Source organism: Lytechinus pictus, chromosome 10, assembly GCF_037042905.1.
Source record: "Lytechinus pictus isolate F3 Inbred chromosome 10, Lp3.0, whole genome shotgun sequence".
Classification (NCBI taxonomy): Eukaryota; Metazoa; Echinodermata; class Echinoidea; order Temnopleuroida; family Toxopneustidae; genus Lytechinus; species Lytechinus pictus.
In genome coordinates, this window is record NC_087254.1 from 35,006,745 (window position 1) to 35,031,657 (window position 24,913).

At 35.3% G+C, this 24,913-nt stretch overlaps 2 protein-coding genes across 18 annotated transcripts; one reads left to right on the plus strand and one right to left on the minus strand.

Moving 5' to 3' along the window:
* Nucleotides 1-1,725: 1,725 nt before the first annotated feature.
* On the minus strand, nucleotides 1,726-10,663 carry LOC129270593 (cytochrome b-245 chaperone 1-like). Of its 17 annotated transcripts, none has more exons than XR_010294947.1 (8): nucleotides 10,521-10,637; nucleotides 9,639-9,759; nucleotides 9,147-9,262; nucleotides 7,596-7,686; nucleotides 5,804-5,948; nucleotides 2,564-4,274; nucleotides 2,374-2,516; nucleotides 1,745-2,076 (listed from the first exon to the last, which is right to left on the minus strand). XR_010294947.1 is itself a non-coding variant. In XM_064105948.1 (6 exons), exons 2-6 carry the CDS (start codon nucleotides 9,724-9,726, stop codon nucleotides 4,106-4,108), a joined length of 609 nt encoding a protein of 202 aa, XP_063962018.1. In that variant the 5' UTR covers nucleotides 9,727-9,759; nucleotides 10,521-10,635; the 3' UTR covers nucleotides 1,775-4,105. The 17 variants fall into 17 exon arrangements, 5 of the variants coding, with proteins under 5 accessions (XP_063962018.1, XP_063962016.1, XP_063962017.1 ...); XR_010294945.1 differs by lacking the exon at nucleotides 10,521-10,637 and adding an exon at nucleotides 10,205-10,286; XR_010294946.1 differs by lacking the exon at nucleotides 10,521-10,637 and adding an exon at nucleotides 10,198-10,245.
* LOC129270545 (cytosolic Fe-S cluster assembly factor narfl-like) lies at nucleotides 10,428-24,427 on the plus strand. Its single transcript, XM_064105943.1, has 10 exons — nucleotides 10,428-10,746; nucleotides 12,992-13,084; nucleotides 13,361-13,516; nucleotides 14,745-14,877; nucleotides 16,036-16,167; nucleotides 16,710-16,958; nucleotides 17,585-17,657; nucleotides 18,284-18,421; nucleotides 19,214-19,371; nucleotides 19,936-24,427. Exons 1-10 carry the CDS (start codon nucleotides 10,684-10,686, stop codon nucleotides 20,175-20,177), a joined length of 1,437 nt encoding a protein of 478 aa, XP_063962013.1. The 5' UTR covers nucleotides 10,428-10,683; the 3' UTR covers nucleotides 20,178-24,427.
* The last annotated feature ends 486 nt before the right edge of the window (nucleotides 24,428-24,913 follow it).

A 24,913-nucleotide genomic window follows, 5' to 3' on the forward strand; every position in this document is an offset into this window, starting at 1 on the left:
AAAGGAATAAAGTATTCTTCTATACTAATGGGCGCGTAAAAACATCAACGTTATCTTTAGTTAAATGTCGTGTTCCAAAATAGATACCGGATGTAGTTGATTTTTTTTATCAACACCAAACATACATGTAGGCCTATAAAGAGGAGTTGAATGATTATTTTTTTACAAAATATTTTTTTAAGTTATAGCACTGCCTAATCCACCCCCGATCTTTCCATTCTTAAATAATGGTTAAAAAAATTCTTATTCCCCTGAAGTTTGTGTATTTATCAAAATTTACTAGGATTTACAGTCATTTTCATGTTTTTATTTTGCTTTAAGTGTCATAAAACTCTTTAATCAAAATATCATTATCACTGATTATGCTCATATTTCCTCGTTATACCACAATGAGATCATATATATATTTTTGTTTACATGTATACTGAATTGTTTTGTTTACACACATAAAAAAGAGTGAATCATATAAGTATTTTCATGTAAAGTGGATAATGAGAAATAAATACAAATGTACAATGAAATACATTAGCCTACAGTGTGAATTATTAAAAAATGCTCTTTTTTCCTATATAAACCTGGTGTTTTTCGACGAAATTGCCTTTTAACACGCAGATTTGTGTCCCGGCTCCTAATTGGATTAGGGAAAAAACAGGAAATGTGATGAAGAAACATATCCATATATCCAGCTTTGAGTGCCTCCTACAAATAATGAAATTGTTTCCCGGAAACATGTTCATTCATATGATTGCAAATTTGTGTTTGTGACTTAAGTACATGTAGATAAAACCAGGGAGTTGTTTTTCTTTCTCTAACAAATTCATTGCTGAATCAGAGTAACAAACAAAATTACATAGAGGAGGAGAAGATGGAGCGGGAGAGAGGAGGAGGAATAGAAGAAGAAGAGGAAGAGAAGGAGAATAAGAAAAAGAGGAAGGGGGGGAAGGATAAGTAGAAGATGAAAGAGTAGGAGAATATGATAGATTAGTAGGACAAGGTGGAGAAAAAGGAGGAGAAGAGGAAGAAGAAGAAAAGGAGATGAAGAAGAAGAGGAGGAAGATGGAGAAGGAGGAGGGGAAGTAGTAGTGAAGAAGGCAGAGAAGGAAAAGGCAAAGAACGGGAAGCAGGAGAACACTTATTACTCTCTTGCCTCTTCCGTTCCTTGTCCGATCATTCTGTTTCATTTTCTCCTACCACACAATTATTTTAGAACCAATTTTGGATTCCCCTTTTGAGGTATATAGGACAAAAAAAATTAATGCATGAGTCACATTCCACCCAGTTCATTATGTATAGCAAAAAATAAAAAAACAAGGTGGTTCATGAACCACGAGCCTTGCCCGAGTTTGCAATCAACAAAATATGCAATATGATCTTTGGACCCCTAAATGACCTTTGACCTTATCATCCTCAAGAACACATGTGTGGTATTTCCAAAGATCATTTGCACCGAGTATAAACACAATTGATGCAAATATAAAGAAACGAGAGAAAGTTGAACAAAAACTTGAAAAAGGATGGCCATGACCTAATATAATTTGACGTTTTGACCCCATTGTCCTCATGGACACATATCATTTGTACCAAGTGTAAACAAAATTGATGCAGAAATAAAGATATGAGAACAGTTTGAAAAAATTGAGAGTTGACCCCTAGATAGCTTCAAAAATTTAAAACAATTCTTTCACATAAAATAGAAATATGAATTTTCAGGCTCTAAGAGAAAATACACAAGACAAAGATTTGTATTGGTATTCCTTTTTTTATTCTATTCTTTACAAAAACATGTATTTGTAGTATGATACTCTAAATAAAAAGTGTAAAATCATAATACACAAAAAGCATGTGACAGAAAATAATCTTACATACCCTCCAATCGTAAAAATAACATGGAAAATAGCAAGTTGAATGTGGCATTCAAAAAAAAAAAGCATATAGCCTTATTAAACATTATAAACCCCATTGAACATTAATTCCACAAGCTCCAAGATGAAAACAGGGTATATAAAAAGAAATGATTCAGTATGATAATAGACAAGCCTGAGCAGTCTGCTGTGTAAGCTCTGGCACAAATGAAGCCTAAAACCCGTATTCTGAAGTCAGGTTTAACTTAGACCACGGTCTAACTCTGTACTAAAATTATGGGGAGCTTAATGTTTCAAAATTTTGTTTACAGTGAATGCGTCTCATGTTTACTGTGCTCTTCACAAATTCTTTAATGGTGAGACAACTGTCATACTTATCCTTCCCAGGCAGTTAATAATGTTTTGGGAGTCAAATGAGCTGATACATTGAACCTCTACTGTTAGAGATTTATGTAACAACTGGCTTTCCATAGTTAAACCACAACTTAAAACCTGACTTCAGAATACGGGCCATAGTTTCTAATCATAGTAGCTTCTTCCATTCTAAAACCAGACACTTAACAATAATATCCTCAGCAATTCCTCTGGTATTTTTTTTCTTGTCCAAACCTTATAACTTGAGAAGAAAATTGTGCTATAAACATGGGCGTTGGCCTACTGAATCCATGTTTTCAGCAGGCCAACGCCCATGTTTCAGGGACAGATCCAGGATATTTCAAAAGGGGCCCATTTTCCAAAAGGTAAAAAAAAGGTCCTCACTTGTGTATCGGTATATAAGACATATTCCCATAAAAATTATTTGCTGTGACTCTCAAAAAAAGGGGGGGGGGGCACACTTGTGTATGAACGGCATATTTACATTACAAATATTGACTACGACTCTCAAAAGGGGGGGGGGGCACGGGCTGGAAATGCCACCCCTCTGGATCCGCCAACGCCCGTGCTTACTTCGCAACCATATACAGTGACAAACCACCATGCTCAGCAGTGACATGACAGTGATTTGAATCTGACACTCACTCTTCTGAAAATACTAACCCATTTTTCAGCCTAGGTATACAGAAGCTGGACACCATACAGAGTAATATAGCTGCCATTTCTAAAATGGTTCGCGATTTGAAACAGCAGCAGAACATAGCAGTGTCCATAGTTTAGACCTAGATCAAAGAGGACTATTTCCGAGCTGGAATGGAAAATAAAGAACCTTCAAGTTGACGCTGGCCGAGATTATCAGAGCCTGAGGAGTAGAAGTCCATTGTTATAAAGAGCGAGATAAAATATTTATGACATCTTAAAGGAAATCCTAGTCTACACTGGATTAATGAGGAAGGAGGCGAATGCTGTAGCATTTGGAAGTGTTCATCGCTTGCATCAGAATAAGTTAGTGGAAGGTGTATCCCAGGTATTTAATCAGGGTTCCCGCAGAAATTTGAAAATTCCATGACTTTTCCATGACTATTGCTGCTTTCCATGACTTCCCGTGACATCCCGGGAGCTAGGTAGAGTTTGGGATGTCACAAAACTGGGAAAAATGAAAATCATGAACACTAATTATAATAGCAGAGTATGAGAGTTGCAAGACATGACAAACTGGAAAGCTGCCATAGCCAAGAGGTAAATGAATTCCATGACTTTTTTGTGACTTTTCACAAATTTTCTAAATTCCATGACTTTCCATGATATGACCACAATTTTTTCCAGGATTTTCCATGACTGTGGGAACCCTGTTAATACTGTTTACATGTGCTTGTTTTTACTCATTGTACATTTGTATCTTTAAATGTATAATTGACCCCACAGAAGAACAGTATCTTGGTGAAGAGGGCCATCCAGCCCACAAGTTGAAAAGAAATAAATAAAAATAAACAAGTAAACAATAATCCCATTCTATTGAAGATAGTGTACATGGACGGACAGGACAGAATCCTGTCAGCCTACAAGTCCGAACGTACCCCAAGAATCGAGGGGTAACAAAGAGTAAGGATCTTGGTAAACACAGATGTTCCCCATACCTTGCAAGAACAATGCAACTTCACCTAATGACAACTGAATTCTGTATTTCCCATAGGCTTCGTACAGGAATCAAACCGTTCTAGTAGGCATGGGTTAATATCATATACTGTGTTTAAGTAGAATATTTTTAAATATGTAAAAAAGTGCCAAAACTGTCAAATGTGTCCACATGGGACACATAGAAAAATGTTTACCATCTTCATGGAGAACTTTAATTAATCAGTTGGATGCTATCTTGTTTCAGCATCTTCTCCCATTTCGTCTGAAGAAGAGCATGATGATGACGATGATGATGATAATTGGGGTTGGTTATTAGGAGTTTTGAATTCCATTTGTACCCATGTCTTCTTTTCAAGTTCTAGAAATTTTCTGATCAGTTCTGCTATCACCTCATGATCACTGCAAAGAAAAAAAAAGGAAAAGAATAAAACAATGAAATAAAGACTGTTTCACAGAATATTGTGATTTACTGACTTACATGAAGATGCAAAGGGCAGTGTCACTCTTAATTACAACAAGTGGAATGCCTCTGGCCGTCTCACCTGCATCACGCGATTCAATATAGCAGCAGTGCTGATTTTGAAAACTACTATAACTCGCACAAGATGTTCAGTGATACTTGGTTACTCTTATTTCCACGTTTTATGAACTAGACCAATACACTTATAGAGATATGATGGCAATTCAACAAATACCCCCCACGTGGCCAAAGTTCTTTGACCTTACATGACCTTTGACCTTGATCATGTGACCTGAAACTCGCACAGGATGTTCAGTGATACTTGATTACTATTATGTCCAAGTTTTATGAACTAGACCAACACACTTTCAAATTTATGGCTGTAATTTAACAAATACCCCAATTTGGCCAAAGTTCATTGACCCTAAATGACCTTTGACCTTGATCATGTGACCTGAAACTTGCACAGGATGTTCAGTAATACTTGATTACTATTATGTCCAAGTTTCATGAATCAGATCCATAAACTTTCAAAGTTATGATGGTAATTCAACAGATACCCCCAATTCGGCCAAAGTTCATTGACCCTAAATGACCTTTGACCTTGGTCATGTGACGTGAAACTCATGCAGGATGTTCAGTGATACTTGATTAACCTTATGTATAAGTTTCATGAACTAGGTCCATATATTTTCTAAGTTATGATGACATTTCAAAAACTTAACCTTAGGTTAAGATTTTGATGTTGATTCCCCCAACATGGTCTAAGTTCATTGACCCTAAATGACCTTTGACCTTGGTCATGTGACATGAAACTCAGGCAGGATGTTCAGTAATACTTGATTAACCTTATGGCCAAGTTTCATGAACTAGGTCCATATACTTTCTAAGTTATGCTGTCATTTCAAAAACTTAACCTCAGGTTAAGATTTGGTGTTGACGCCGCCGTCGCCGCCATCGGAAAAGCGGCGCCTATAGTCTCACTCTGCTATGTAGGTGAGACAAAAATCATCTGAGTTAGCTTAATTTTTAAAATTTGTTTACCAAATGTATAATTATGATATACATGATATCATGTCTTGTTATACTGTTGACTCTGTTATGTTATGTTTACTATGTACAACATTGTGAAACGGAAATCAATAAATGAAATGAAAAGACAGTGTGTCCCTTCACTCTTCTACAGGTGATCCTCTTCCATTCAATTCTCCCCTGGGCTACATGTAGATCTTTAGCATGGTAGAGGGAGTCCATGTCACTTCTGATTTGGTCCTTCCATCTGGAAAGGGGGACATCCTGGTAGAAAATATTGCTAAATTTCATAATTCAATAACTTTGTTATTGGTTATCAGATATTGATGAAATTTTCAGTTTTTAGCCCAATTTTACTCTATCTATTTACATATAATCATTTTCAGACCGGAATACCCCTTTAATGCAAATAATTATTTGGGACCCCTTGTATCACCTTCCATCTCCAAGAGTGCACTTCTCTGTCAGAGGCAAGGTGTAGCCAGCACTGAAGTAGAGCATTACTAGACGCCCTTTACCAAAGAATCTGATGTCTTCTGCTTCAACTTCAGCTTTCACGATACTAGATGATTCAGCAATAACTGTGCCAAAGAATGAAAACACAAAGTACTGGACTAAAAAGATAGGGAAGACTGCAGCATTCCACTACACCTAATTCCTTTTAACTAATTGTTTGCTTCATGAAATCATGAAATAGTACGGTATTTTATGTTTCTGAATACCTGTAACTCATTTTCAAGTTTTATCTAAAATGGAAATTCTGTTTTGTTATAGAAAGTGTACACAGCAAAAACATAAATTCTGTTTGCAAAGGTGAATCCAATAAGTAATGACATGATAAGTGAAGTAAACCAAAGCAGATTTTCATTCGTTTTGATTTACCGGTAAACAAAAAATCACCGTCCCTAATAGTACATGTATTCAGTGGATGGTAAATATAGAAAACAGAGAATGGTGGATATCATGGAAGATATGGTGAAGGGGAAAAATGGACAAACTGATGAGGATCCAGGGGCCTGCAAACAGAAAGAATTGCAATGAAACGAACTTGTTTTTCATCCAATCAGAAAAGCAGATTGATGAGTTGCATTTTTTTATTTCTGAGTTGCTTTTACACTATACAACTTTTTCTGCAACAAGCTTTCTGGAAAAAAAATTATCCCAAACTATAAAGCATTCTGATGCATGGAATTAACATGTCTAACATCTCTGCTTCTCAGAAAATTGCATGATATTTGGTATTATTATATCCCCATTCCTCAAGTGTTTCTTTTCCTTCCTATCAACTCTAAATCTGACACTCCATAAAGTTGCTGATGCTTCTTGATAAGATTAGACTCAGAAATTAACCTGAGCTTCTATTACCATTCTTGCGAAAGCAGGTGTTTGTCCAAAATGGGCATATGGGCTATTCCACGGTTACCCACGTTACATTTCGAGACACCTTGACTCATACTTGGAGCTGTAACTCCATTATTATTGATAGGAACTAAACATCTCTTTATCACAACATAGTACGCAGTCTGACTATCCTTTGTATAAAAACAAAACTTGGGAAATTTCATTATGCTCCTGGCAAATCTTTGAAATGTGTGGGTTACTCATGTTACATGATTTGGACATGCATAAAATGAAAAGTGGACATAAGTGAAAAGTGTCCTCATACAAGGCTTTTATGAAAGTTGATTATATCCATTTAGAAGTATATTAGGGAGACAAATTTGTATATAATTCAAAAAATAAAGAACACATGGTTTTTACTAGGGGTGCAGATAAAGTGGTTACTCACGTTACGGTTCAGATGGGCTATATGTACAAAGACACATTGAGCTCATGTCCACCAACCTATGGAATTGCCCATATGCATACACTGTAATCTTTCAGAAATTATCCTGAACAAAACTTAAATGATGCTTAGGACGTACTTTAATGTTTTGGGGATGTAGAAAGTAACATATTTGACAGAAAAATATCATCTTATTTAAAAGTGCATTGCTCTTTTCCATATTGTCAATATTTTTCAAATCGAGTCCCAGATTGCATAATACATGTAGGTGTTTGTAAATGGTTCAGAACCCCAGAGTCCTGTTTCATAAAGATTAGTTGTATGCATAATTCCTATGATGTTTACTATCAGCCAATCAAATTGAGTGATTTCAGTAGCTTTAAACTGTTATTATTATTAAAAAATTTATGAAACAGACCCCAGAATTGTTTGGATTACTTACCTTGCCGCTGATTTTCTTTCGGTCTAAGGATCTTCTCAATCAAACTAAACCTCTTCAGAAGAATGTCACCATCCTTTTCAATGATGCATTCCTGATGATGAAGAAGAATTAAAATACAAAGAAAATTTCAATCAGAAAATAAGAGGAATTTAAAATGAGCATGGCTAATTTTTATCAAACATTGTGTCTTCTGGTTCTATAACATATTGTTTTGCTCTAGCATTACTCCGATGAGTGCATGTTGAAAAGCTTTAGTATGTCAGTTTTTAAGGCTATTTTATGATTTTGCAGTACCAAACAATTATTTATAAACATAGAGGGGAAAGATATATATGAATGGTAATAATTGAACACAATAGGCAAGATACCTGTAACTCAAATAACACGCAAGCTAAATGCAAAAACATTGCTAATGACTACAATAAGAGAGCACTTTCATTTTCAGCTAAATAATGTTATTTCTCAATGGAACTCATTATCTCTCTAATCAATGTGCACAAGAGATTCAATTACTGAATTATGAGGACTTTCATATTTCAGTTCATCAAAAAAAAAAACTACAGGTGGCGCTATTGCACCTGTAAAAAACAACAAAATTAATCACAGGAGTATAGTTTCATGTACATGCAACTTCAGTAGACTTTATTTACAGTTATTGCATGAAAAAAATCATTAAATAACCCGAAATACTGTGCAAGTCTAAAAAAAAATTGACACCCATACAAATCCCCAATTTAAGGTAAAAATATGTCATGAACACATTTTATTATTGAACATAAAATTTGGATTAGAGAATGCAGCACCCAATGAAATGAATTCCCTTTTCTTTTCTTTTTTTTGAGGCGGTCTGGGTACTGTATTCATGCTACTCTTTAATTTGCCAAATTTGTCAAAAATGAATGACATAACCAAAATCATCAATTTTAACAGCCATTGGTCATGTTGTACATTGAAGTCCTACAAGTAGTTAATGGCCAAAGAAGCAATATAATATTTTGAAAGTGATTCCCAGGGGAGGGCACTGTCATTACAAGATGAACAGCATGCTCACACATGGACTCACAAAATTAATCCTAAACAAATAAACAAGTAATCTTGATCTTGATTTTGTCAACTTTCCCCACCCTAAATGATGCCTCATATATATTTTTTAATGACAGGGTGAAGTATATGGCCTTTGCATTTAGTTTGTACACCTTTCCCTGATCTGGCAATTTTGATACCCTTTTTTACTGTCCACATGTACATGTTTCATCTGTGAAAACAACCTTCTTTAATGACTTTGTGTATGAAAACATTAAAAAAATAAAAATGTGTGCATGTTGGTATGAAATCATGCTTGAGGCATTTCCAGTTATTGAATTATGAAATTTAATAACTTAAAGTAAAAGAGCAATGCATCTAAATGCCTTGCTCAAACCAAGGTGCCACAGTCAGGAATTGAACCATTGACTTTAGAACCAGGAATCTAGTAATTGACTTCTTGACCACAGCGTGGTTGGTGTCCATGTGTAATTGCGGTGGTCCCCTGGGAACTGATGATATAATTACCTCCCAGTCATCTAGAGAGCATATTGCCACAAATCCACAGCAGAAGAGACAGAATGATTTCCACAGCCAGTCATCATTTGAGAAGATTACCATCCCACAACCTATAGCAAGGATACCTGAAAAATATAAGATAAATTGATATAGTTCCTTGTGTTATACAGTTTCTCAACTAATTAAAGTAAACAGGTTAATCTCTGTCTTTTCTGACAGCCATGTTTTGCACTCTGGAAATCACTTTCTGTGCATGTATGATGCCTAATATTCTTCTTATATTTCAAATTTTATCATCAACATGATCAATTTATTTTTATATGAAATTGCCAGATCAGTAATAATAAAAATGATCATAGACAGTCAAAGAATGATAGAAGCAAGAACAATAAAAAAAAGAATAACTCCTCTTTAAAATACTCATTAAAAAATCAAAAGCAAAGCTCAATTTGAGAATGTATACAAGTTTTCCAATAAAATATTCTGTCTAGATCCACTCACCAAAAAATGTACTCCAAGCTCGAAACCCAGGCGATCTCGCCAGGTGCACCATCTTTTCATTTCGAGCGGCAACCGACATGTAGACCATCTTGAACTTGGAAGTTCAGTTCAGTTGAACAAACTTGTGTTATGATGAAATACAATACAGAAAGTACACTTGATATATTGCAAGGAAATAGACTGCTGTTGATGAGTATCAATCATTAATGTGCCTCAGGCTCAGTACCACTGGTACTAGTATATGCTATAAATGGGTAAGTCACTTCCTTGTTCCTGTTCAATTCAGTATTGTCTATCTCAGTATCTGCATGTAAGTATCCTAATCAAAATGTCAAATGATCCAGCCAGGCAGTTCAGCCTTTCTTCACTCCTTCTTCGGCCTCGCGCCTCTGACTTCAACAAGCAAGCACAGACTAGACTAACAAAGGATTAGCAGCATCTTCTCTTATTTCCTTGTTCCTGTGATGTGAGTTTGACCCGGAATATAACAAGTTGGCATGCCAACAAGTTAGAGTTAGTTTTGAAAACAAAGCTTTGAAAACAAAGAAAAGGGATTAACCGAGTACCGTGAGATGCAAGCAAAAAGATGAAGAGCTAGCTACAAGAGGTGGATCAATTTTGCAAAGGGGGAATTCCCTTTTCTTTATAAGGATCTATTCCAGCGTAACTCATTAAATCACAGTTTTAAATATATTTCAATCTATTATCTATAAATGAATATTTTAAAAGCATTTATTATTATATAAAAATATTTTAAGTCCAAAATTTGACGGTTTATTGAACATTTTTAGAGCAAGATTGAAAATGCTATCTGCCTCGTACGTCCTTACCCCTCCTCATTTCTTTTTCGTCGGATGTCAGTCCGGCGCCCCTTCAACTCACCGATTCTCGATATGCATACTAGCCGGACCGCTGGCGGAGCTAAAGAGGCAGATACCGAAGGGCTTTGAGCTGCTGCACGGAGAGATGCGAGAGCCGAGCTCGAGACGCTCTGACTGTGACTTTGCATGTTTTGTTTTGTGTGTGAAACGTACTGATCCTGGTCATGGCGCACTTTAGTGGAGCACTGAAGCTTGCTGATCTTGATGATTTTATCACTCCTTCGCAGGTAAAATTTGTCTTTGACTTTGTCAGTGTGACTTGAGACTTTTTTTAATTATTTTGAGTGAGAGGGAGAGATATGACAATTCAATTGACATGATCATTGACAATGTCAATGTCAATGACATTAAGATGATTGACACTTGTCTTTAGTTGTATATAATGGTGGTCCCCAAGTCTGCGCACCTAACGATTTGAGTCAAGATTTTACATGTATTTCTTTTTATTTCACAAAATCTTTCTGTTAATAATGTTCATTATTATCATGAGTAAATGTACCAAATATCTCACGATAATTTGAAAGAAATATGAGATTTTCTTGGAAAAAAACCTTGGGCAGTCATTTTAAAATTGTAAAAAAAAGTGGTACCCCATGTCTGCGCACCCATTCACTTTGCACACGATTCGGATATTTTGATGAGAAAGGCTGCATTTTGAGGACGCCACATGAAATGCCCAAATTTCATTATTTTTCCACCATTTTGAGTCGGATTTTTGTCTATGTGTTGCATGTGTGAAGTTTGTGTTCGTTTCGTATCTTCTTTTACTAGAATTGCGCAGATACGCGTATGCGCAGACAAGGGAGACTGCGCAGACTTGGGGGAACTTGCCATAATAACTTGTGTCAGCTTGTGTTTGGACTTTTAGTGAGCTTGAGAGGTCTACATTTGAGATTATTTTAGATCTTTGATATTTCTTTGTCTTTCCGTATGCATTTAGTAATAACTGTGGGATGATATCAATCAGTGGGAGGCAAAGTTTGTGAAAAAAAATTGGGGCGTTGCAAGAAACTTAACTGTTACAAGTTACGTCTATATGAGTAACATGATGAAGAGGGGGGAACATGTCTGTGCACCTAACATTAACAATTTAAAGGAGAATGAAACTCTTGGAGCAAGTTAGCTTTTGTGAAAGCAGAAAAATCAAAGAATAAGATCAACAAAACTTTGAGTAAAATAGGACTAGCAATAAAAGAGTTATGAGCATTTGAATGTCGAGATCACTAATGCTATGGAGATCCTCCCATTGGCAATGCGACCAAGATCTGTGATGTCACACACGTACAACTCTCCCATTTGGACACTGAAAATATACCCCAAAACATCTCTTTTTGCTCATTCTAATCATATGACAAACGATTCATCAATGATATAATGTTGTGAAACCTCTGTACTTGTCATATCATAAAGAGAACACCTCACCTTGTGATAGACTCTATAAAAGTGAGAATATAAGTGAAATAAGTACTAAAGTAATAAGGGAGTTGTACGTGTGTGATATCACAGATCTTGGTCGCATTGCCGTTGTGAGGATCTACATGGCACTAGTGATCTCAATATTCGAATGCTCATAACTTTCTTATTATTCATTCAATCTTCCTCAAACTTTCAACAGTATGTTTCTTTGATTTTTCACTTTGATATGGATTCAGCTGGTTTCAAGGGTTTCATTCTCCTTTAAATTAAGATAATTTTTTTTTCACAAAAGTGTGCCAAAAATCTCACAAAAATTTGAGAGAAATATATGATTTTCTTGGTTGGAAAAAAGCACGGCCAGACATTTTCAGATCGAACAAAAAAAAAAGATATTGTGCCCATGTCTGCGACTGCGCATGCGCCCATTCACTTTATACACGATTCAGGGATTTTGATGAGAAAGGCTGTCTTTTTAGGTCGGCACATAAAATGCACAAAATTCATTATTTTCCACCATTTTGAGTAAGATTTTTAAGGAATATCTTTCTATGACTATGTATTGCATCTGTAAAGTTTGTGGTTGTAGTGTATCTTTTTACTAGAATCACACAGATACGCGTGTGCGCAAAAGGGGCACTGTGCAGACGTAGAGGACCTTAACTTGCATAACTTCCATTCTTAAATACTTTGTTTTATAGAGAGAGAGCTTTTTCTAGAATGTGCTTAATAAATCAATCTTTATTACGGGTATTATTATTAGACTATTGTTATTGTTACTATTAATATCATTATTAATATTATTGTATACCTAAGTCAATTGTGGGTCCCAAAATCAATAATAATAAAAATTCATTGAAAATTTGCACTCATTTACTGTTCAGTTTGCTTTAGCTACAGGAAGTTCAACTTGATTTGATATACCGGTAGGTCTAGTTATAATTGATCTAGATCAATTGTAAATTTGCCATTGATTGTAATTATTTTCTTCAAACACCCTTTAAGTCTTATTTCTGTCTGTCTCGATTTTTTATGAAATTTATGTATTTTTATCCCCAGGAATGTATAAAACCAGTCAAGGTGGAAAAAGTGGCGGGTAAACCAGGAGCTATACGGATTGAAGACGATGGCAGCTATTTCCAACTAGATGACGTAAGATTTATTCAGAACATATTGATTTCAGGGCGTACAAGCCATGAAATTAAACAACCCAAAACTAGTGCTTGTAACAATTCTGACTATATTTTTCGATATTCTTTTAATTGTTTTTGATTGGTCTAGACATTAAATAAATAATGTATAAATTAGCAGTTTATGTTTAAGAATAATCAGCACACATTGACTTATTTTGGCATTCTTTAACATTGGTTCATGTAATGTGCTGTTAGGCAAGGCTACCATCATATGATGTGTCATTTTACCATACAGTATGGAGGGTCGAGGAAATTGGAGAAGGCTCAGATAACATTGAATGACTGTCTGGCTTGTAGTGGTTGCATCACATCAGCCGAGAGTGTTCTTATTACACAACAGAGTCAAGAGGAACTCTTCCGAGTCCTGGAGGAGAATCAAAAGCTTGCTGTTGTAAGTAAAAATTGTGTCTTCCCACAAGGCCAAAAGTCCTCAAGGGCGAAGGTCCATGGAGCTGAAAGTTACGTTTGCATGTCTACATCAAAGTTATTTTCTGCTTAGCCTATCTTAATGGAAACCTTGCTTTTGGTTTTCGAGCTTGCCCCGAAGGTGCATAGTTGTTGACTTATACCTGGTGGATGTTTCATAAAGCTTTTTGTAAGTTATGAGAGACTATACGAACGACTGGTGACCCTTTCTTAGGAACTACATCAACGCCAATCAGGAAATCAGCAGCCTGTTGCATAAAACTTTGTACCTGAGAAAACTCCGGTAAAAACTGAAAACTAAGGTTAATCTGATTTCTGCCATTGAGTTTAACACAGAGTTTTCTCAGGTAAAAAGTTTTATGCAACAGGCCCCTGGTGTGTATCGTTAACCACAAGAAATGATCACCAGCTGTTGTTAAGGTTGCTTGTAACTTTAACAGCTTTATGAAACACCCATCTGGATGATGGTGTTTTCAAGAGTGTACATTTCAGTTTACATTGAAGATAAGGCTAAGCGGAAAATATTTTAATGTAGACAAATAGGTAACACTCGGCCTCATCAAGATTCATATAACCCATTGGATGATTATTGTCATGACATTTGGGACATCAAAACTTGTGCCAAATTTGTATTTTCAGGGTCTGCTTTCACACCATACTGCTTAATTCTGCAACATTAGATAAGCTTTTTGCAGTGAATGGGCATTTCCCTGGGCTCTTTTACTATTTTCAAGAGTTCTTGAGACTTTTAGGGGTAAAATCATTATTTTAATCACCCATGCCTCATTTAATTTTTTCCTGTCTTAATGCAGAATAGCTGGTTTCTTCATTTTTGCTTTTTAATTTGTAATGTACTGTCACTGCTCATTGCATAATAATATATTTTCCCACACTTTGAGAATAGTATGACAGCGAACAATACATTTGGGGGGATTTTATCTTGATTTTTAATATATTTTTATATTTTGTTCTGTAGATCAGTGAATGAATCTGAATTGATTAACTTATTCAAGGTGAATTTAGAGTACTGGTATGATACACTTCTAGCTTAAAGCTGTGTACATGTTCAGCCAATCTCTCTTTATCTCCAAATCAATAGTAATGTTCCTGTTCATGATTTTTAAGATGATGTTAAAAAAGGAGCAAGAAAGTATAATTATGAATAATTATTACATGTTTAATTTTCTGCTTAGAACGGAGAGGTGAGCAAGCAGATGACTGTAATCGTAACCATCTCACCCCAGTCTAGAGCATCACTAGCAGCCAAATATAAACTATCACTTCCTGAAACAGCTAGAAAATTGACAACTTTCTTCAGAGAACTGGGTAGGCAACATTTCAGTGTTTCTATGGACTAGCTCCTTCGTACTTAAAATGTTAATGATTTAGGTACTGTCTATAAGCCAATGCATCATCTTTCTTCACATGACATATGGTTCACATTCATTTGCTCATGCTGCCCTGGTTCTTTGGAACAACCTCCCGAATTCACTTACAACAATTGATACATGAGACAAGTTTAAGACAGCCCTTAGCCCTCTCTAGGCCGGGAAGGGGGGGCCTCAGAGGCCCCCCTCAACGATTCGCGCAATATTTTCGCCATGCGAAATTTTTTGACCACGCCACTCACTTACATTTTACTTTCAAGTCTTGCGCATATTTTGAGACCAAATTTGTGATGCCCGGGTACGCGGTTCCTAAATTACGCAACATTTTCTAAGTTCATGTCAGACCAAAAATTGCTCGAAAACGTGATTTCGTGTACAAAGTCAATGCAAATTTTGTTTTCAACCAAAAATCATGAATGTATGATTATTTTTAGTTTTGCTGGTCTAAATGGATTTATTTTATGCTGTTTATGATCTCAAAAGAGTCCCCGACAAACTTCATAAAAAAAACAATGAAAAACAATAGGTTAAAAAAACAAAGAAATACATAAGAAATTGCAAAAAACAATATAATACATAAGAAATTGATCTGATATCAGAATTTTTTCACATACATTTGCTAAGAACACCGCAAAGTGTTTCTACACCAAAACTTGATCATTTGGAGCTTTATTTATGGTGTTATAGGAAAAGTATGATTTTGCATACTAATTATGCATAAATTAGTATAATGAATTAATAGCAATTTGCATGAAATAAATTACTATAGAATTTGTAGGTTATGTCCCAGACTACGTGCGTGCCAATTTTCGGCGCGATCGACGGCCGAGATCTCGAGCCCTATGATCTCCCAAAATACCCCAACCTAGATAGGGTTGAAATTGACTTATTCAAACTGTATATTGAATCAACCAAGAGATCTCAATAACACATCCTTATCTCTTCTGAAGCACATAGAGCCATAGTTTCATAATGTGCTATTCGCTATAACAAAATGACTTATGTTATTATTATCATTGTTATTATTATTATCATTTCTGTTGTTGTTGCTGATGTTGTTATTATTATTATAATTGCCACACATGTCATCCCTTAGGTGTGCACCATGTCTTTGATGAAACCTTTGCTAGGGACTTTAGTCTTCTTGAGAGCCAGAGGGAGTTTATTCAGAGGTTCAACAATCAAGCAACAAAAGGATCGCTACCAATGCTAGCATCAGCTTGCCCAGGTACATGTAATCCATGGAATAATCATTCATTTCATTCACGTGGACTTGACACCTGGGAGGGGGATGGGAGGTGATTGAAAAAAATTGAAGAAGAGGAAGAAAAAGAAAGAAAGTAGACTATTGGACATGTTACACTATTATTCCATTGAGAGAAAAAAATGACATCACCTCTTGGTCATGTACCTCCTTTTAGAATGCTTCCCAGGGACTGGAGAAATGGCATGCATTGTGTGAAGGCGAGCCAGGATCCGAAGACCAGGATAAAAATGTACCTGTAAAGTGCTTAGAGGTGTTTCGATGTACAAGCGCTATGTAAAAGGGGAATATTATTATCATGTATGTCTAATTTCTGTGTTGTTTTCTGATAGAATTATATGAAAAGTCATAATGCTCTCAAATTATCATTGCTTGACCAGTTCTTGAAATGATGAAGAAAAAAGAGATAAATGCAGCTTGGATTTACAAAAATTAAACAATTACAGTGATTATTATTATACAAAAAGTAATCATTTCCATATTTTTATTAACTTTTTTTCAATCAGGCTGGGTGTGTTATGCAGAGAAAACCCATGGCTCCTACATCCTACCATACATCAGCACTACCAAATCACCCCAACAAATCATTGGTTCTCTAGTCAAAGACTATGTCGCGCAGTCCCTTCACGTCAAACCCGATCGTATCTACCATGTCACAGTGATGCCGTGCTATGATAAGAAGCTAGAAGCATCAAGAGATGACTTCTACAGTGACGTCTACAGGACAAGAGATGTTGATTGCGTGATAACATCAGGTAAGTGTTTCATGAAGCATCTTGTCAGGGTTTTCAATGACAAATTTGCTCTGAGCCAATCGAATGCAAGGATTTTTCTAGCTTTTATCAGATGTCAGTAAAAATGACTGAATATTTGTTGCATGAAAAGCTAACCAGGGGAGCGTTTCATCAAAATTTTGGCCGACAAGTTGTCAACTTTTCTGGATTTTTATTGGCTGAGAAGCACTCTTACGATGTTAACTGTCGGATAAAATTGGACTCGTCAGATAAAGCGTCTGACAAGTCCTTTCATGAAACGCTCCCCTGGTCAGTAACTAAATTCTCCCTGCCACTGCAAATATGAGTCAACAGTTATACAGAATGACAAATCCTGCACTGCAGGTCAGCACATGTAATACGAGTATGCAAAAAAAAGTGTTCTGGTTTAATCTGTGAACTTTGTATACAGAGTTTAAATGAATCTCGTATTCAGATATGCAAATTGGATCCATATTATTTCCAAGCATTAGAATATAGTAGAGTATAAGTAGACAAATAGATAATATATTTCAAACAAATACCATGAATTACATTGCTGAAAACAGTTGTACACAGATTTCTATTTCTTTCTTAATCTTTTTCATGGTTTAAAAAATATTTTTCAGGTGAAGTCGATGCCATGCTTGCCAAAGAACAAGTGATATTATCAGAAATAGAATCTCAGGAATATAATGAAACGTAAGTTTTGAGTAGATTAATAATAAATGAAGTCAACTTGACCAGTTCATTTGAATTATGAGCTTGTTTCTTTTATCTATGACCCCATTTTTTAAAAAATTGCATTTTGTATTGAATATGATTATTTCAAAATGTAAAATTATTCTATTTGAAGTTTGGCATATTGCTATAAATACTAAAATTAGAATTCAACTTTGCTGTAAGTCTTGTAGTCAGAGTAAGTTGGCTCCTAGTTGCAGCTTAATTTGGAATTGAGTATGCTTTCATTCCTACATTCAGGCTTGAAACAGAATGTAATGTTGATTTTAGTATTCAGAGACGGGGACAAGTTTGATTTTTACCTAATGTAATTTTGGAGAAGACATAAAATGTATGCATCCCTGAATATGGCATAAAAATAAATTGGAAATGAAATAAAATAAACTCTAATTGAATTTGATCTCGAGGTGTTTTACTAAGTGAGTCAAACAAAAACTTCATAACCTCATAAATGACATTTTTTTATAATATAAAATGAACAGATAAGTATTATATCATAAACTCAGCTATCATGATGATGATGATGATCATTATTATTATTATTATTATCATTACATGACAGTAATAGCACATTGTGTTACATGCAGGTTTCCATTTTCTGAGGGTGGATCAGTTTTGAGTCATTCCGGAGGCGGACCCGGTGGTTACCATGAACACATTATACGTTATGCAGCCAGAGAACTGTTTGGAAAGGAGCTGGGTGAACTGCAGTACAAAACTATGAAGTAAATCACTTTGACCTAGTTATTTTGTCTTGTTTTATTCACTGAAAAGGAAAATGGAATGTTTTTAATCCTATTTCACTGGATTTGAGTGGGTGAGCTGCAATGCAGAACTGTAAAATAATGTAGAAGAGAAAATGTTTCAACTCCTAGTAGTGTATTGGTGGATTTGAGTTCTGATCACGAGCTTGGGTCACAATGCCTACTTTGAGATGAGACTCATTGACATGAGCTGAACATATTCTTATTATGGTTGTATGTTTGGTTGTAGGTGCTGACTTATATGGTCATTTCTACATGTGATTGGGGGGGGGGGGGGGGGTATTCAAGTAAGCCTAATAAAACAGAATATTTGCACTGACATAGCAGTGTACCTGGGTCATTGCTTATCCCATTTTGTTTTGTTCTTTGGAAGCTCCCCCACTTATGGCCACCATCAATTACAGTGCTCTGAAGTTGGATATATATGATTTTTTTTTAATATGTATTCTCTTTGTTTGAATGTATTAGAAGAAATATTATATTTTACTAATTGATAATTGTGTATTTTTTGTATAAACCATGCTTTGAATTGGGTGATACATATATCTCAGTATTATTCATTTATTTATTTATCATTATATGGTCAGTGCTACAATATTGAACACTTGGATAATGGGAGCTATGTATATACCATTATTGCATATAAAAATTTAATTAGAAATGAAGAAGGGAAAATCTGATATGGAACATACCATTTGAATGAGGAAATTCTTTGATAACATTGAATGTATTTTTTATTCCTTTATCTTGTAGAAACAAAGATTTTAAGGAGGTGATCGTAGAATCCGACGGACAGATTTTACTGAGGTTTGCTCTTGCCTATGGCTTCAGGAATATACAGAATCTTGTACAAAAGATCAAGAGAGGGAAATCCCCTTATCACTTTGTAGAGGTCATGGCCTGTCCTTCAGGTATGTACATGTAATTACCAAACAGGTTCATGGATTTAGCCAATAGCATGTGCATATTCAAGTCACATGTTCATGACTTGCGCAGATGTGCATCATTCTGATGATGCATGTGGTGGCGTAATAGAAAGCAGATCTTGCTTCTTCATCTGTGCGATCAAAGAAAATTTGGAGGGTATTGAACTAATACTTCAATATGTAATTCATACCGCCGACCTATTTCATAAAACAAAGCACAAGTTCTCAGTTGTGATGTTAAAAGCAGTGCAGACATCGTGCACTTTGCCATGTGAGCGTAAGTGTCATATTACATTAATGTCAATCAACCCGAGTGCAAACTGAATGTAAGCTGAAAAAACAGTCACATTGGAAATCACCAACACAGATAAGCACAGGTGGGACAGTATATTTGGTAATTTCTCAACAATGACACAATTTCTTCCGGAATCCTTTGGCTCATATGTTTTCGTCATACATACATATACTTGGGTGGTCATTTAATTGGATTTGGTTACATACTCATTTTGAAAACGTTACTACATCTGGCATTTATCTTTAACCGTTCAGGTTGTTTGAATGGAGGAGGGCAGATCAAGGCAGAAGAGGGCATCCCAGCAAAGGACTTTCTCTCTGAGGTGAATGAACTTTACAACACTGCTCCTACAAGGAGACCGGAGGAGAATGAGATGGTACAGACCCTCTATGAGGACTGGCTTGGAGGAGTGGGCAGTGACAAGGCAAGGACTATTTTACATACGCAGTACCATGAGGTCGAGAAAAACACGAACGCCCTCAACATCAAGTGGTGAAACGTGAACGTTGATGGATTTTCATGGAACTCTAGGACATTAAGATTTATCAGTGGACTGAATCAGAGGAAAGATGAGTTTTTTAAAATTCTCAGGATCACTCAGGTAGTGTCTGTTGCTTCGTGTGTTTTTAATCCGCTGTATTGGAAAGCGATATATATACACTGTGTGTATCAGCTTTAAAAGCAAAACTGTAAAAATTGGGAGTGTTTCATCAACAATTGTCATATGACAAGTTGTCAGATCTGAAAATTTTCTCTGGTTTTGATTGGCTGAGAAGCACTGTTACTATGGTAACTGTCAGATAAAATAGACTTTGATAAACGTCTGAAAAGTCCTTTCATGAAACTTTCCTCAGGGGTTGGTTTAAAAGTTTACGATGTATCTTATATTATACTTTCAAATATATAGAAGTAACAATTCAATAATTTATAGGGGAGTAAAGTTAAAGGTACATGTATTGTATTGGAAGCGCCGTGGTGTAGCGGTTCTGACTCTCGCCTTGTAATCAAAGGGTCGTGTGTTCAAATCCCATCATGGTCTAGCGTCCTTTGGCAAGGCGTCAATCCACACTTTGCCACTCTCACCCAGGTGCTAATTGGGTACCGGTAGGAAACAACCGTCATTGTGGTTGGTTTTAGCAAGTTTGCGCCTAACAGGCTGCTTGAAATGCTATAAATCCAGTGACCGGTTAATAATAATTGTGAAGCGCTTTGAACAGTCGTAGATTGATAAAGCGCTATATAAATACCAATTACTATTATTATTATTATTATATAATTTTTTTTCCAAACCACATAATGATCTTATCGTAACTAAAAGAAATGTCAAACATTGAATAGAAATTGTTATATAAATTATGAAATCATGATTGTTGTGACAGGTCAAATGGAAAATGTATATGTCTCCAAAATTAATGTACAATGCTAGTACAAATAGCAAATAGGCATGAGTGTGATGGTACAATATTTCGCACGAGGTAACGCATAGCTGAGTTGAATAGAATGTCTTTCTTTCACTGAATGCAAAATATTGTACCATTACAAAAAGAGAGATATTTGCTATTTGTGTTGTACAATGCCTCAGAAGTTAGCAAAATACAAGTAGGGTAAAGAATAATCAATGTTTCATACTCATTTTCATGAACACGAGGATACACTTATTGTAAGCAAGAAGACAAATCCCCAACCAGTATAAAAAAAGCCTAACTAGTGCTGATTCAAGCATGTATCTGCAGCAAAATTGTGCATTTAACCAGAAGGCCTAAGTGCATTGCACCTGCATTTATTTACCAAGTGCAGTGATCGGATCATACTGTGACATTTTTTGTACAGTTTGGATGATACATGTGTGATGGTTCACTTGTTGCACGTTGAGCCTCCCATTAGTTTGCGGTAAACGAGCTAAGTAGGGGTTGTACATCCCAGTTTCTTGTACAATATTGATAATCAACTCTTGTCCAGAAAGAGTCTAATCTCTGAAATAATTACTTAAAATCATTTAATCTACTGACCCATTAAGAATAAAATGATGTTTTAACAGGAAAAAAATAAAACAAGCGATGTGCTTCCTTTTTGTTGTATACATTTAGGGGAACTTACATGTGACTCTGCCTAAGTCAAATCTAGGACCACAGTTATCTGTTCCACTTATGGGAAACTTTGACTTGGAACACCTCATGATTTGCATATTTTCATCTGAAATAATGGTCCACAGTCATTTTCCACAGATAGCTTAATTTGAATCAAATATTAATTCTGCTGATTGGTAAGACAGGTGACTCTGCTAAAGTCAAATATTTTGGGACCACAGAAATCTGTTCAACTTTAACTACAAATTTTACTTGGAAGATGTCATTACCCCAGTGCATGTTCTGGTCTGAAATAATGCTTTGAGTTAGGCGATATTTGACTTTTCAATGGTGGACTTATGCAAAGTCTACTGTCACTGATATGTACAAGTTATGATAGATATATTGGTAACTAGGTGAATGATTAATAGACACAAAGCGAAAGTCTTTCTTCCATGTTAATCAAAGCTGTCACAAATATAATTGTGTCAATTTAAAGCAAATGCACCCTGACCAACACTGTTCTCTCATTTACTCTGTTATAAAGAGCTAGTCTTAGAATCGGGGATGATGTCGAGGCCGTCCATGAGGCCAGATTTTTCCAGCTTTGGCCTGAGTCACCTGTACAAAGTGTATTGGATAAGGTTTTCTCCAGCAGCCTCATGACTTGAATGCACCGGCCTTGACTATATCCCTGAGAGGAAAAGTACTTGTTTGCTACTTGGTTTCACAATTAAAGGAAAATGAAACCCAAATCTTATACCAAATAACATCATTTAAAAATACAGGATAATCAAAATGAATCCACTTCTACTCCAATCTGATTTCCCGGTACAGAGTACCACCTCTTTAAAGTTAGGCTTCTTCAGGTTCGAAGTCTCTGGATGGAAATCGCCCATTTTCACTGGGTTAGTTCAAAATTGTGACGTCTGCAACGAACTACATCTCTAATACGTTTGCTCAATATAGATTCTGTTTTATCAATAATAAATCAAATATACACATAAACACTCATAAAAATATTGTTCCAAATGTCTTTGATATTATATTATAGTTTCAAAATATGATTTGATGAATGTTAATAATTTTTTTAGCCATATCTACGATTATCAAATAGGCAAATTTTAGCTAATTTGCCAATTTGGAAAATATAGATAACGATGTAAAATTAATCATTTTGATTATCATGTATTTCTCAATATGTGGTGTTAGGTTTTGGGTTTCATTTTCCTTCAATTTGGTATGAAGTGAATGCATTGATTAGTGGATCAGTGTTTGCTCATTCAGGCGGGCCTATATTGAATGAAAACCCAAAATTTATATTTTATATCACAAGACTACTCTGCTGATCAGAATGTTGCATTATGGGTAAGGGACCTGGCCCGATTTAAGTAACAATAATAAATAATATGTCATTGAGTCCCACAAAAACCAAAACACCAAATTATTGTTTAGTTATCATAACTTAATAACAAATACAATAGACAAATGACCTATTACTGTAAAACTTAGAATCTCCTCTTTCATTTGGTATAGCTCATATGAATTGTGCAATAGGAATTTTCAATAGGAAATTATTTAGTCTAAAACAGAAACCCAGTCTATTGGGCTTCAAGGCAGTGATTTCAAGCTCCATTTTAAAAACTTGTCAGATTCATTTTCCATGAGTGTCGGTGGTAGAACTATACAGAATGTTTATTCATAGAAGTGAGGATAGGCCAGGTGCGTTAATTTATTATAACGTTTCCAATATCTTACCATAAATAAAATAAAAGCAAATGCAAGCCCAAGGCAAGCAAAAGAATTCAATTTCTGTGAATAAATATTTGCTTTGCCCTCTGTTTGCTTGTATGCAGCAGGTTGGTTCAGGTTTGAACAAATATTTAGTTGGGTCTTGTATTTCAACGACATGAAGGGAAAGCTTCTGTCTCTTCTCCATTAGGCAACCACAACAAAACACTGCCCTAACCCGACAAGAACTTGTATAATTGGACAACTTTTCTTTTCAACCCCCAAAAGAAAAAAAAAAGTGATGTCCAACCCTTATTTTCATGTATTTTAACATTTTTAGAACAACAGACTGATGTTGATTAAAATTTATTCATGGCAGTGGAACATCATTTATATTATATCCAGGGAACACTTGTGCCCGAACAAATCTTGATCTCCATGTAAAAAATATTTCTAGGGGCTCTTTCATATTTTACCATAATCAAATGTAAATAAATACTGTTTCATCAGTTACGACAATCATTTTTAGACGATATTGTCAGACATTCTTGCAGTCTCATGTCTGTAATATTTAGGCAAGAATCTGTGTGTGGTATCTTAGTTTTATTTATTTTATTATGGGGGGGGGGCATTTACTTTCCAATAACTCACAAGATCTAGCTTCATAATTTTTCATTTTCTCTGCGTAAACATGTGTAAAGTGTGATATTATTCATTTGTAAAGATTGAATTAATCCAGGGGTGGATTTAACCAAAATAGATAATACTTGGGGCAAGCCCACCATTGTGCAAAAATACTATGGGCTATGGAATGGTATTGTATCTAACCCAGCTAGATCCACCTCTGTATTCATTGTCAGACAAATGGAAAATACATTGTAAAATACATGTTGATAGAAATATATTAGAAATCTGATATTTAAGAGTAAATTTTCCAATTAAAATATCTAAATAAAAAAAAAATAGTGGTCCTTGGTGAGTTTTGTATTTTTTTTTGTCTGTGTTAAAAAAATATTTCTCGACCATGGCAAAATATTTCAGAATCTTTGTAAATAGAAATTTGTGATAAAAAAACTAGTGGGAGAAGTGTTCCAATGCCCTGTATTAGAGAGATACTTGGGGGCTGAAAATAATTAAATAAGTACAATAACAAATCAAGCAAAGGGCTGAAAATTTAATCAAAATCTAACTACAAATAACTTAGTTACCGGTATTGAATTTTAAGTTTAGGAATATCTTGTGAAAAGTTAAAAGCATGAAATCATGAATGTGCAATAGGTTGGCTGATGATGTCATGTCCCCACTTTTCTTTTTCTTATGGTATTACATGAAATCATTGGTGTTACAGTCCCCAGATAATGTACAGAATACTATAGAGTGACAGTTAAACATCTATTTCAAAAGATTTAACAGGGGAAATTCACATGCAAGTATA